This window comes from Taudactylus pleione, unplaced genomic scaffold (assembly GCF_031769625.1).
Source record: "Taudactylus pleione unplaced genomic scaffold, aTauple2 ptg000386l, whole genome shotgun sequence".
Classification (NCBI taxonomy): domain Eukaryota; kingdom Metazoa; phylum Chordata; class Amphibia; order Anura; family Myobatrachidae; genus Taudactylus; species Taudactylus pleione.
In genome coordinates, this window is record NW_028284787.1 from 9,474,094 (window position 1) to 9,487,927 (window position 13,834).

General features: G+C 44.7%; 1 protein-coding gene and 1 long non-coding RNA gene across 2 annotated transcripts in view; one reads left to right on the forward strand and one right to left on the reverse strand.

Annotated features, from left to right (window-relative positions):
• The window catches only part of LOC148507732 (uncharacterized), a 54,007-nt gene extending 43,651 nt beyond the window's left edge, over nucleotides 1-10,356 (reverse strand). The window contains exons 1-4 of the long non-coding RNA XR_015869670.1: nucleotides 10,307-10,356; nucleotides 9,500-9,613; nucleotides 9,293-9,329; nucleotides 6,409-6,526 (exon numbers count right to left, since the gene is read on the reverse strand). This is a non-coding gene — a long non-coding RNA (uncharacterized LOC148507732). The remainder of the gene's footprint in view (nucleotides 1-6,408; nucleotides 6,527-9,292; nucleotides 9,330-9,499; nucleotides 9,614-10,306) is intronic.
• The window catches only part of PKD1L1 (polycystin 1 like 1, transient receptor potential channel interacting), a 291,862-nt gene that overhangs the window by 137,237 nt on the left and 140,791 nt on the right, over nucleotides 1-13,834 (forward strand). The window contains exon 19 of the mRNA XM_088445652.1: nucleotides 13,520-13,640. Within this exon, the coding sequence (XP_088301778.1) occupies nucleotides 13,520-13,640 (121 nt within the window). The remainder of the gene's footprint in view (nucleotides 1-13,519; nucleotides 13,641-13,834) is intronic.

A 13,834-nucleotide genomic window follows, 5' to 3' on the forward strand; every position in this document is an offset into this window, starting at 1 on the left:
GACAGCAATGAATATGAACAAGGCAGTCCTAGAGTGGGTCAAACCAAAAATATCATTAGAAGGCAAGATCACAACCAACGACTCTCGTATTTTGGACATGTCATGCGGGCTAATTCCCTAGAAACAGCGCTAATGCTTGGATTCGTCAGCGGGTCCAGAAGAAGAGGACGCCAAAGAACTCGTTGGCTGGACACAATAAAGGCTGAAACGAATATGCCCATAAATGACCTGAAGGAAGCATTCAGAGAAAGAGAAGCGTGGCATTTACTGATCCATAAAGTGTTCGAAAGTCGATGTCGACTAAACGGATAATCATCATCAAATATATATATGTGTGTGGATGTAGTTATGAGACCACTGCGATTGCGCCGGTCTCAATACCGACATCCAAATCCTGACAAGGGACTTAAGATAGGTGTCGATATACTGACGCCTATATTAATCCCGATGCCTAGCCGAACGAGGTAAGGCCGGGACGCCCTTAGCGTTAGCTGCGGGGTAGAGTGTTAGGTTTAGGGAGCATAGCGGGGTTAGGGTTAGCTTTTTTGGGGGGAGGTTAAGGTTATGCACCACTGGGGGGTTAGCGTTAGGCACTAAGGGGGGAGGGTTAGGTTTAGGCACGAAGGGGGGGTTAGATTTAGGCACTAACAGGGAGGGTTAGGGTTCGGGGTGGGAAGGGTTAGAGTTAGGCTGCAAGAAGGGAGGGTTAGGGGGGAGGGTAAGTATATTTACCCGACCCCTGTCTGGATACCAACCATCGGGATGCCGCTGTCAGTATTCTGACAGGAGACATCCCGACAGCCAGCATTACAAACCCATTACATATACAGCAAAAAAGCACTCACATTTAGATGATGAAGTGTTTATTCACATAGACATCAGTGTCAGTCATGCAGAGCTGGATTAAGGCTGTAGGGGGCCCAGGGCACTTAAGAGTGGGGTTCCCTAAAGAGCATCATTTGGGACATGGGAATTGTGTTCTCGAGCGCAAGCCTTTGGTGCGATTATTTATGCAAAAGACAGCTACTCCAATAAAAGTTATCCTTTGTGATGTGAGGACTTCTGGGTTTATGACACGGGGGTCCTACTTCGCATGTGCCGCCGAGGATCACTTTTGAGGAGTTAAGCGTAAAGAAGTGGTAAGTATTAAAAATATGGTTGCAGGGTGTACGGTGTGGGCCTTCCTGTGTGCCCCGCGCACCCTGCACCCATTATATAAACACCCCTGCACACACATACATAAACACACTTATACATACAGATACATATACAGTGCATCCGGAAAGTATTCACAGCGTGTCACTTTTTCCACATTTTGTTATGTTACAGCTTTATTCCAAAATGGAATAAATTCCTTTTTCTCCTCAAAATTCTACACACAATACCCCATAATGACAATGTGTAAAAAGTTTTTTTGAGATTTTTGCAAAATGAATAATAAAAAAAAAAAACTAAGAAATCACATGTACATAAGTATTCACAACCTTTGCTCAATACTTTGTTGATGCACTTTTGGCAGCAAAAACACCTATCTTTGGGCCCTTTCGCCCATTCCTCTTTGCAGCACCTCTCAAGCTCCATCAGGTTGGATGGGAAGCGTTGATGCACAGCCATTTTCAGATCTCTCTGTTCAATCGGATTCAAGTCTGGGCTTTGGCTGGGCCACTCAAGGACATTCACAGAGTTGTCCTGAAGCCACTCCTTTGATATCTTGGCTGTGTGCTTTGGGTCGTTGAAAGATTAACCTGAAAGATTAACCGTCGCCCCAGTCTGAGGTCAAGAGCGCTCTGAAGCAGGTTTTCATCCAGGATGTCTCTGTACATTGCTGCATTCATCTTTCCCTCTATCCTGACTAGTCTCCAAGTTCTTGCCGCTGAAAAACATCCCCACAGCATGATGCTGCCACCACCATGCTTCACCGTAGGGATAGTATTGGCCTGGTGATGAGCAGTGCCTGGTTTCCTCAAAACGGAACGCCTGGCATTCACGCCAAAGAGGTCAATCTTTGTCTCTCATGGTCTGACAGTCCTTCAGGTGCATTTTGGCAAATTCGAGGTGGGCTGCCATGTGCTTTTTACTAAGGAGAGGCTTCCATTGGGCCACTCTACCATACAGGCCTGATTGGTGGATTGCTGCAGAGATGGTTGTCCTTCTGGAATGTTCTCCTCTTTCCACAGAGGAATGCTGTAGCTCTGACAGAGTGACCATCGGGTTCTTGGTCACCTCCCTGACTAGGGCCCTTCTCCCCCGATCGCTCAGTTTAGACGGACGGCCAACTCTAGGAAGAGTCCTAGTGGGTCTGAACTTCTTCCATTTACTGATGATGGAGGCCACCGTGCTCACTGGGACCTTCTAAGTAGCAGATATTTTTCTGTACCCTTCCCCAGATTTGTGCCTCGAGACAATCCTGTCTCGGAGGTCTACAGACAATTGCTTGGACTTCATGCTTGGTTTGTGCTCTGACATGTACTGTTTAGTGTGGGACCTTATATAGACAGGTGTATGTCTTTCAAAATCATGTCCAATCAACTGAATTTACCACAGGTGGACTCCAATTAAGCTGTAGGAACATCTCAATGATGATCAGTGGAAAGAGGATGCACCTGAGCTCAATTCTGAGCTTCATGGCAAAGGCTGTGAATACTTAGGTACATGTGATTCCTTAGTGGGTTTTTTTTTTTTTATTAAATTTGCAAAAATCTCAAAAAAACTTTTTACATGTTGTCATTATGGGGTATTGTGTGTAGAATTTTGAGGAGAAAAAGGAATTTATTCCATTTTGAAATAAGGCTGTAACATAACAAAATGTGGAAAAACTGACGCGCTGTGAATACTTTCCGGATGCACTGTATACACAGTCACACACATTTATACACACACATACATCCATAAATACAGTTACAGACACAACTACATACATGCACACACTTACAGACAGGCAGTATAGTGACATCCCCCCTCACCTTATAGGAACTGTAGAGGAATCGTTTCTATATTTTATATATTGATACCATGGGTGCCAATCATTGAAGATGAGTCTCCAATAATATTATTTCTTTACTATATTTATAAAGGTATTATAATTATAGATAAAGTTCAATTAACATACGTTGTATACAGGTTGAGTCTCCCATATCCAAAGTGCTTGGGACCAGGGGTATTTTGGATAACGGAATATTCCATATTTTGGAATATTTGCATATCACAATGAAATATCTTGGGAATGGGACCCAGATATACACACATAATGCATTTATGTGTAATATACACCTTATACACACAGCCTGCAGGTAATTTTATACAACATTTTCAATAATTTTGTGGCTCAAGCAAAGTTTGTGTAAAGAAATTAAATTAATTTATGTTTCATATACCCCTTATACACAGCCTGAAAGTAATGTTATACAATATTTTTAATAATTTGTGCCTTAGACAAATTTTGTGCACATTGAACCATCAAAAATAAAAGGTTTCATTATCTCAGTCATGCCAAAATAATTCTGTATTTCGGAATATTCCGTATTTCGGAATATTTGGATATGGGAGACTCAACCTGTATATATTTGCAAATACATGCATGTGTATGAATTAATGATATTATGATTCCAGTGAGTTCAGACGTGAAGTTCCAGCTCTGATTTCTGATATTTATTTACAGGCAATTCAAATTATACAGAATGAGATATACACAGTAGTGACATATATACTAGTATATTTATGCTTCCTAAGACATAAAACTTAATAAACAATTAACAAACTTAGACAATTAATAACAACATAGATTATATACTTGCAAGTATTATTAGTTACCGTACTTCCTCCTGCACAAACTTTATGTTCTTCTGGACTCTGTTACATTGTGCTGTCCTCTCTCCTCCTTCAACTTCTCTCTCCCTCCAACTAACTAAGCTGTACTTCCAGTGCTGTCTTTTATCCCAAAATCTTTCCATACAATTGTGCCATGTCCCATTCTGTCCAATGTGGCAGATAATTACGGTTTTCCCTAAAAGCAGATTCTGAAGTGTTGTAAAAAGTATCAGCTGGCTTTTACCCCTCAGGTGGGCAGTAGGGAACGTATTTTGGGATCATAAAATTTGGTATTTGTTTATTCATCAAACGATTTACCTTTGATTATTTGATGTGCAAACAGATCTATATTGCCCAAGGTGCTAGCATCAATAGATATGACCTCTCGATGGTATAGTAGATAAATGGCCCCTGGCCTGGACATAGATGAGCTGGTTTATAATTACCCAAGGAATGCTATATTTTGATTCTGATCTTTATTATAAGTATCGCCTACACACCTGTGCATACCAGTGTCTGTTGGTCTAAGCAGTAAAAACCTGTTTCTTACACAATTAATAAACCTTACAATTAAAGCATATATCTAAATACCTGTTACTAAACATTTAACTTATACAGTATATTCAAACCTATTTAATCTATTTCTCACTTTAAAGAATATATACTATTCACTATGGTGTAAACCACATTCAATCATTAATGGTATATTAATTTAAACACTTTCCCTTTCAATCCTAATGTTCAAGTATATTTTATTTTACTTATATAATTAATTTCCTACATCACATAAGGTAACAGGAACAGGTACACTACACTCACTGTAAAGGTAGCTCCTCCAACCCCCCTTCTCTCCCATGCTGTACTGGAGTCCTGCTAGAGTCTGCTAGAAGCTCATTGGTTGTAGTGTGTCAGGTGTGTGGGCGGGGCACCAAATGTAAACAAACAACCCCGAGCCTCTGTGCTGGCTGGGCTGTCAGAGTGTGTTCACTGCAGTGCGCTGTGTCAGCGGCTGCTGTAACGGAGGTAACACACACTAAAAATACCCATTAATTAAACAAGTGTAACAAAGCAGCCACTCTTCAGCGCGCTGAGCTCCGATTGTGGCAGATGCTGGGGGAACTGCAGAGCCATGGAATGCCCCTAAGGCATTCCAGATGCCCTAGGCATTTTCTTAGAATGCCTATGCCTAGGGCCGGCTCTGGCCTGAACCTCCCCCAAAAAGGTGCACTAACATTGGGGATCAATGTTGATGTCCCCGAATAGTCCTAATAAAGCTGTTTGGGATACTTAAGTTGTTTCTATAACTTCCAATTAGAGTCTTTGCACAAGTGGTGAAGAATGGCATAAAGCAGTATTTTTGGGTGAAAATAAGTAGTCCTGTCAAATTTAGGGTACTTGAAAATGGGTGTTAGCATATTTTAAAGTCTCTAAAGTGAAGTTAAAAATAATGTGAAAAAAAAACACCTGTTGCAAGTACCTGCAATCAAAAAAACAACTCACCCCTACTTGGAGACCCCCCAAAAGTCTATTTCGCTACTTTTTATGTTTGTACCCCAACTTTGAACTTTTTCACCCCCATTTTCAAAGTAAATTTATTGGGGTTGTCCCTCACTTTTTTTTTAGGCTTTTTTCCTTTGGGGGGCTGTCCCAAGGGTGCTGAGTGGTTTTCCGACATTTGCACCCCTAAACCCCAATTCTGCACTTTTTTTCCGCCTGCTTTCTTAGGCATCTCTTTTCCGCCTATTACATTGCATTGACTTTCCGTGTATGCGAAAAGTCTTTGCAATCGAATACAGCAAAAAGTTTCTGCCTGGCGAAATCATGTCATCCACGATACTTTTCCACGGATTCCGACTTCTCGTGGGTAATTGAATACGGGCCTATATAGGAGACATGGTTCAAGTAATACTGTGCTAAATCAGGAAACATAGGTAATCATACTGGCAAGGGGCTGTGCCTGTGCAGGAGGTCAGGATATCTCAAGGAAAAGTCAGGGTGCACCCTGGATCTAAGCAAAGGTTAGACCTGTCAGGAAACAAAAGAATAAACCATAGCAAATATCAGGGCAGACAACAATATAAGGACAGGTCATGATTCAAAGCAGGCATGAAAACTAGAATCACCCGGAAGAGAACATCAAGGGGGAGCAAAGTTGTTCTCCCCACTTATCACAAAAAGATAATGCAGCTGGAGTTGCTCAAAATTGTGTTAAAGTGGTTCTTGAACTGGTTACAGATACTGAAGTCGCAATAAATTCTTGAACTTTATATAGACCCAAAACTTTGAGCTAAGTTTAAGCAAGACAAATCTTATTCTAGCTGGTTTGAACATGTTCAAACTTAACTGTTTCAAATGCATATTGTGTTTCAGGCAGGGGCGGATTGGGAGTTTAAAGTGGCCCTGTAAAAAACTTGGATAGTGGCCCTATGTGTGCGCGTCGTAGGCGCGCCCCAAAAAAGTGGGTGTGTGGCCTCACATCAAGGGGTGTGGCCTAATGTGAAATTTCATACCCACAAGCCACTCCTTCTTTTTTCGGCCATGCATGCCCGCAGTCCCTCTCTCTAGTGAACAAACAAAGCATGTGAATGAGTAGTTTCTTACCTATATGATTTCTCTGTGATGTAAAAACCTCTGAAAAAATTGATCCTCCCAGGACAGGCAGTGTAGTATTCACTATTCATGCAGGAGATCTAAACCGGAAAACCGGTCTGGAAACCGCCTGTTTGTGTCACAATAAAGCCAATGTTATCATAATGCAACAGAGGTTGAACTAGATAATACATAGTAATAGAAGTTTTGGGGCCGGACAAAATGTGAGTTTCCCATATCAAACAATTTTATATTAATAAAATATATTTGCTCATTTGGTACCATTTGAATCAGTGATGTGGTTTCATTAGAATTGTTGTCTTACTGATGATTAATGTCTCCCAGTCTTTTCTTCTAATAGTACCAGTGGTCCTACCATCCTATTTGTGTATCTCCAGCACCATCGCTTTGGTGTGTCTCCAGCCCATCTGCCCCTCTGTGCCTCTCCAGAGCCACTCCCCTGATTCTCTCCAGCAACATCCTCCTTTGTCTCCCCAATTCTATAATCCTGCGTCTCCCCAGCACCATCATCGTGCGTCTCCCCAGCACCATCTTCCTGCCATAGTACAGAGTACCCCCCTCCCACAGACAGATTATCCTCTTACAGCACAGAATAGCCCACTCCCCGGCAGCCAGATCATCTCCCCGTAGCAGAGAATAGCCCCCTCCACCACAGATTATTATCTCCCCTCAGCACAGAATAGCCCCTCCCCCACCGTCAAATTATTGTCTCCCCATAGTACAGCAGATCCTCCCTCCCCCAAATCACCATCTCCCCTACCACAAAATAGCCCCCTCTCCCACAGACTGATCATCTCCCCTTCCAGGATAACCCTCCTCGGCTCCTCCTCAGATATCATACCCCCCGGACTAGTGCAGAATAACCCCCGGCCAATGCCCCCTGAGACTGATATCCTTCTCCCGAACCTACCTATCAACCAGTCTCTAAAAAAAATATCTCCCCAGCCAGGGCTGGTGCTAGGGTGTTCAGCGCCCCCCTGCAAACTATAAATTTTGCTCTCACCTACAAATACAGAGGTGGCCACTCTCATCCTACCTGCAAGCGGTAGCATCTCGATTGCGTCTAGCCACGGCCAGCCACGTCCTGTTCACGGGAACATTTGCACCATGCGTTCCAATGGATCGCGGATGCATGCACACGCAAGCATAAACTCGCAGGTATGCTAATCGCGTCAAACGAGGCATTTAAGCTGAGAAGGGACACATCGGTCTCTCTACAATGTTTCATATTTTTAAATGTTATGTACAATACAGTATGCTGTAAAATAAGTGATTTTAAGAGATTAAAATGGGATGTTAAAATGGATGGCAGGGCTAGGCAGTGGGAGACGGATGGAGGGTGACAGCAGGGAAGTGTAGTAGGTGACAGAGGGTGACACTGTGAAGAGGTAGAAGGTGACATTGAGAGATAGAGGATGACAAGGAGAGGGTGAAAAGAGAGAGGGTGATGGGGAGAGTGTGAGAATCAGTTAGTGACAGGGAGAGAGAGGTGACTGGGAAAGGGCGCCGGCCGGGGAAAAACATTGGGAGATGGGCAGTGGGTGATAGTGAGAGGTACAAGGTGACAGTGAGAGGTAGAGGGTGACAAGAGGAGGGTAAAAAGAGAGAGAGGGTGAGAGTCACTGGGTGACAGGGAGAGAGTGACAGGAGAGAGAGAGATGACGATGAGATGTTGAGAGTCAGTGGGTGACAGGGAGAGGGTGACCAGAGAGAGAGGTGACAGGGAGATGGTGAGAGTCAGTGGGTTACAGGGAGAGGGTGAGCAGAGAGAGAGGTGACAGGGAGATGGTGAGAGTCAGTAGGTGACAGGTAAGGGAGGTGAAGATGAGATGTTGAGAGTCAGTGGGTAACAGGGAGATGGTGACAGGAGAGAGAGGTGACAAGGAGATGTTGAGAGTCAGTGGGTGACAGGGAGATGGTGACAGGAGAGAGAGGTGACAGGGAGATGGTGAGAGTCAGTGGGTGACAGGGAGAGGGAGACGGTGACAGGTGAGAGAGGTGACGATGAGATGTTGAGAGTCAGTGGGTGACAGGGAGAGGGTGACAGGAGAGAGAGGTGACAGGGGAGAGAGGTGACAGGAGAGAGAGGTGACAAGGAGATGGTTAGTCAGTGGGTGACAGGGAGAGGGTGACAGGAGAGAGAGGTGACAGGGAGAGGGTGACAGGAGAGAGAGGTGACAGGGGAGAGAGGTGACAGGGAGAGGATGACAGGAGAGAGAGGTGACAGGAGAGAGAGGTGACGATGAAATGTTGAGAGTCAGTGGGTGACAGGGAGAGGGTGACAGGGAGATGGTGACAGGAGAGAGAGGTGACAGGGAGAGGGTGACAGGAGAGAGAGGTGACAGGGGAGAGAGGTGACAGGAGAGAGAGGTGACAGGAGAGAGAGGTGACAGGGAGAGGGTGACAGGAGAGAGAGGTGACTGGAGAGAGAGGTGACAGGGAGAGAGGTGACAGGAGAGAGAGGTGACGATGAAATGTTGAGAGTCAGTGGGTGACAGGGAGATGGTGACAGGAGAGAGAGGTGACAGGGAAAGGGTGACAGGAGAGAGAGGTGACAGGGAGAGGGTGACAGGAGAGAGAGGTGACAGGAGAGAGAGGTGACGGGAGAGAGGTGACAGGGAGAGAGGTGACAGTAGAGAGAGGTGACAGGGAGAGAGGTGACAGGAGAGAGAGGTGACAAGGAGATGGTTAGTCAGTGGGTGACAGGGAGAGGGTGACAGGAGAGAGAGGTGACAGGGAGAGGGCAACGCTGGGGAGAAGCAGTGGAAAATGGGCACAGGATGACGCTAGAGAGAGGCAGTGGGTGACGGGCTGTGGGAAACAGCATTAATTATAAAAAAAATAGTAACATAACATTAAAGAAGTCTATGCTTACCTGACAGCGAGAGAAGGTCATCACTGTGTGAAAATGCCTACAATACACAAAATAAATTAAATATTATAATTAATATTTAAATTAAATCTACACATATAATGTACATACACCACACCATCCCCTACCATTATCTAGAACCAAAATAGATTTACTTAATTAAATAATCCCTTATTAAATAGATATAAACATTTATCATAAAACACTTACCTTCTTCTGCAACTGTTTGCTTCCTCTATCTTCTCCAGTCCTATTCTTGATGTCCCTCCTCTCTCTGCATAGGCTCCTCTTCGGCTGGACGCCGTCACACTGCACTGTGCACTCCTGTGAGGGGAGGAGAGAGAACAAGGAGAGGGGAGGAGAGACGAGGGGGAGGGGAGAGGAGAGGGGCGGTGCTGAAGACTGCACTGTCTTCAGAGACACAGGGGAGGAAAGAGGGGGGCGGCGCTGCTGCCTGTCTATCACCTAGTTTGACAGGGCAACGGGGAGGAGCAATGAAGAAGGGAAGGGCCCTGACACAGGAAGAGGCTGAAGCAGCTTTTTGTGCTGCTCTGCTGCTGCCTGCCTGTCATACAGTGTGACAGACAGCCAGCAGCAACACAGGCAGGGTACAGCAGTAAGAAGGCAGAGAACGGCAGTGAGAGCTGCTCTTCATGAATGCCGGCACTGCTGCCTGTTATACAGTTTGACAGGCTGCGGCAGCCGGCAGCAACAGGGCACATTACTGTGGCAAGGACAGGTACAGTAGCAGAGCGCCTCTAGAGACCGGCACCTCCCTGCTTTGCAGAGTTTGCTGAGAGGGTAGTGCCGGCCCTGTCCTCAGCCACTTTTATCTCCACTGAACAAACAAGGTCACTGCATCTCTCAGTCAGCCAGCCCTGATTGTCTCCTCTCCACTCTGTCCCCTCCCCAGGCTGTGAGTTAAAGTTTAATCTCACAGACTGGGGAGGAGACAGAGTGGAAAGGACACAACTGGGACTGGCAGGCAGCAGATTATGGCGCCCCCCCGTGACTTACCGCCGCCGCCGCTGGCCACAGATCCACTCTTCCTCCGAGGTGCCTGTCATGTGATGTGATGCAGCCGCCTCTTCTCGCGATAGAGGCTGGCCGTTTACGTGCTGTGACAGGCAGCCCGCAGGCTGCCTGTCATTGAAGCACACAGCAGGGACAGCATGTAACACTATTCGGGGGGCGGGGCCACAGATGACAAGCAGCCCCACAGACCAATCGGCCCACCGGGATTTTCCCCGCTGAAGATAACGGCCAATCCGCCCCTGGTTTCAGGTGAAAGGCGAATAGGAATGCCACATTCAAACTTGAAAACAGTAAAGCTAAAGATAGTAAAACATCTTATTACTAGTCATTTGAGTTTATAGGCTAAATTCTGTTACACAAACCCATAGACTGGTGACTTTTTTTCTGAGCAGCGAGTTAACCTTCCAGCATGTCTTTAGTCTGAGGACCAAGCTGGAGCACCTGGAGGAAACACATCAAATATAAACTGAACACAGTTAATGACCTGTAATTTTACCCATGGCCCCAGTTCTGTGAGACAGCAATGCTAACCGCTGTACCATCATGCAGCCAATACATGGAACAATCAATAGTTTTGTCATAATCAATAGCCATGAAATAGATCATTGTACTCTTGAAGGATGTTAAGAGCATTTGATATACTCGTAGTAACAGACCAGGAACAGCAGTAATAGAGAACACTTGGAGAGCTACTTTATCTAGCAGGGTTGGAATAAGAGTCTGTGTACAAGGTTTTATCATTTCCTCCACCTTGCTATCCGTGGGTGCACAGAAGAGCTTGCCTCTAAGAAAATAGTTTCTATGGATTTGCAAAAAGTAAACTTTTTAAAACTTTCACTAACTTGGGAGACTTAGAGATTTTCCCTATGTGTGTCTAGAGTGTTCTGGTTGCCATCAATACAAACCATACAATATACTCTGAAGCTTTCAACCAGTGCAAGAGAAATTTTTGGTGCAGACTGGTCTGTGTGAACACTGGATACCAAAAATTTAGACAAGAGCAAAAATACACTATGTCATGGAGACTGAATCTTTGAACAATGCAAAACAATATGGACATACAGATTGCCCCGTTTCCCACTTAAGGGAAGAGGTATCAAGCCTTGGAGAGAAATACAATGGAGAAGTTGCACAAGGCAACCAATCAGCTTCTAATTGTCTTTTCAAATACTATGCTAGATAAATTATATTTAGAAGCTGATTGGTTGCTTTAGGCAATTTCCCCATTTTATCTCTGTCCCAGGCCTGAGACATCTTCCCCATAGTTTCACAAGGCTGAAAATATTTAGAATTCTCAATCTGTCAGCCAATACTTGTGCAACCAGGTAGTATTCACCAGGGATCCACACAAGTAGGTTTGGGCTTTGCTGCATCCGGTACACAGGTCATGGCCCCCTCCATTGGTTCCTCACATGACAGACTCGTAGAGGAGGTGTCAAGTCAAGGTTTCCTACATGACTAATCATGTACATGCGACAGGAAAATATCTGAGGAGAATCACAAAGAGGCCTAAGTGCATACACAAGGAGATCTTGGAAGCCACAAGGATACAGCAGTAAATAGTCACCACGAAGCCAGGGTTAATACACTTAGAGGTCTCAGAAGCCACAGAGATTTAGCAGAGATTGGTCACAGACAAGCCATACGAGGAGAGGTTACAGAAATCACTGAGTTTTAGCAGAGAATGGTCACTGACAAGCCATACATTAAGGGTACAGAAATCACTGAGTTTTAGCAGAGAATGGTCACTGACAAGCCATACATTAAGGGTACAGAAATCACGAGTTTTAGCGGAGAATGGTCAGTAACAATTTGGTCTTACACAGGAACTCACAAACAGTATCAGCAAGTAGCTGGGGCAAGGTTATGAGCCTAATATTCTGGTGCCACAAGGTGTAATACGGGGTATTGAAATGAGGACTCCAGACAGGCAGGTACTTGGTAAAGCACTGTCTTTTTAATGGTAGCAGACACTGCACCTTAGCATACGTGAGCATAGCCCTGGATCCACACACACACAGGCACATAACAGACAATAAGCAAATAACATAAAAGTAAATGTCTCAGCACTCTTTGTGCTAATGTCTGTGGACCCTCCAGGTCCTGGTACCCTAATGCTAATCACCACCCCGAGCCTATCGCCTGTCCAGTTTGCCCAGCATCAGGAGCAATGAGCAACAGGTGTGTAAGAGTTTTAAACCCTTCCAGTGCTCCAGTGATTAGTTGCAGCTGGGCTGATAACATTCAGTTTTCAAAGTTGCACATGAAAACAAGACCTGCATATTCTATTGTAGCTGTAGAATGTGCAGGTTTTGTTTTTCTCTCCCACTGTGACAACCTGGAATTCCACACCTCCACTGCTAATGCAGAACGCACAGGCTTGACTACAGTCTCCCTTGGAGAGAGCAGATCCCACAGAAATGTGGGCAATTCAGGTGAGAAACAACCTCTTTCACCACAAAGGATAAAAGAATTGCTCTCCTGCCACCCTTGTTTCAAGGGAGAATGGCACTAGCAATATACTCAGCGTAGTGTGGAACATGAGGAAACAGCGTAGAATCCAGCCATGAATGGATCCTGTGACACATTTCCAGCATAGAGCAGGAGATCCCAGAAAGTCTAATACTGGATACACAATAGAAGATATGTTGTATCATTCCGCAGATCGGAGCAACATCTGGTACATTGTCTAGTGTGTATCGATGATATGCTCGCTCCCGTGGGTCATTACCGACATCGCTCATCAGCCCTACTGCAGGGCCGATGGGGGATGTCGCTAATGATGTCATGCTGCAGAATGCAGCATGACACGTCCTTTCCCCTTGTCGGACCCAGGCCCGGCATCGGCAAGTGTGTATGCACTTGGAGAAGCATTTTTTTTTTAAATCTCTTGCATTATGTGTGAGAGGATATAGAACATTGTGGAGATATCTGCCATTTAATGCCTGCCCATTAGGGCCCACCCATTTGTGCTGTGAAGCCCGTCACATTAGGCAGACGATTGGTAAGTGTGTATACACTTACCAATCGTCAGATAGGTCTGCAGGTTGGCCAAACGGCCGACCCATCAACCTAGTATTTACTCAGCTTTACCCACTCACAGATCTGGAAGTGAGATTACAGAGCCCCTCAGGATTTAAATGCTACATATGTTTTGTATACTGTAGACTTATTTTTTGTCTTTTTATTTCCCAGGACCTTTACTATGAATTTAGCTACCAAATAGGAAAACTATCACGGAAGCCACTGTATAAAGGAAGAGACATTCAGTATTATTTTACCTTGCCTTCAGGTGATCCAGCTGCTGGATATCACGGTAAAATATATTGATTATTGAGAAACAAAAGAAATCAACCTATGGGTCAGGATTCAATACATAGGTCTCCTTTGTTATTTAGTGTCCCATATTGCCAACTCTTTGTAAGCTTATTAGGCTGAATTCATAACCAATTATTTTATATGATGTTAAAAAGTCTTAAAGAGTACTATTTTAGCAAAACCCTTTTTTGA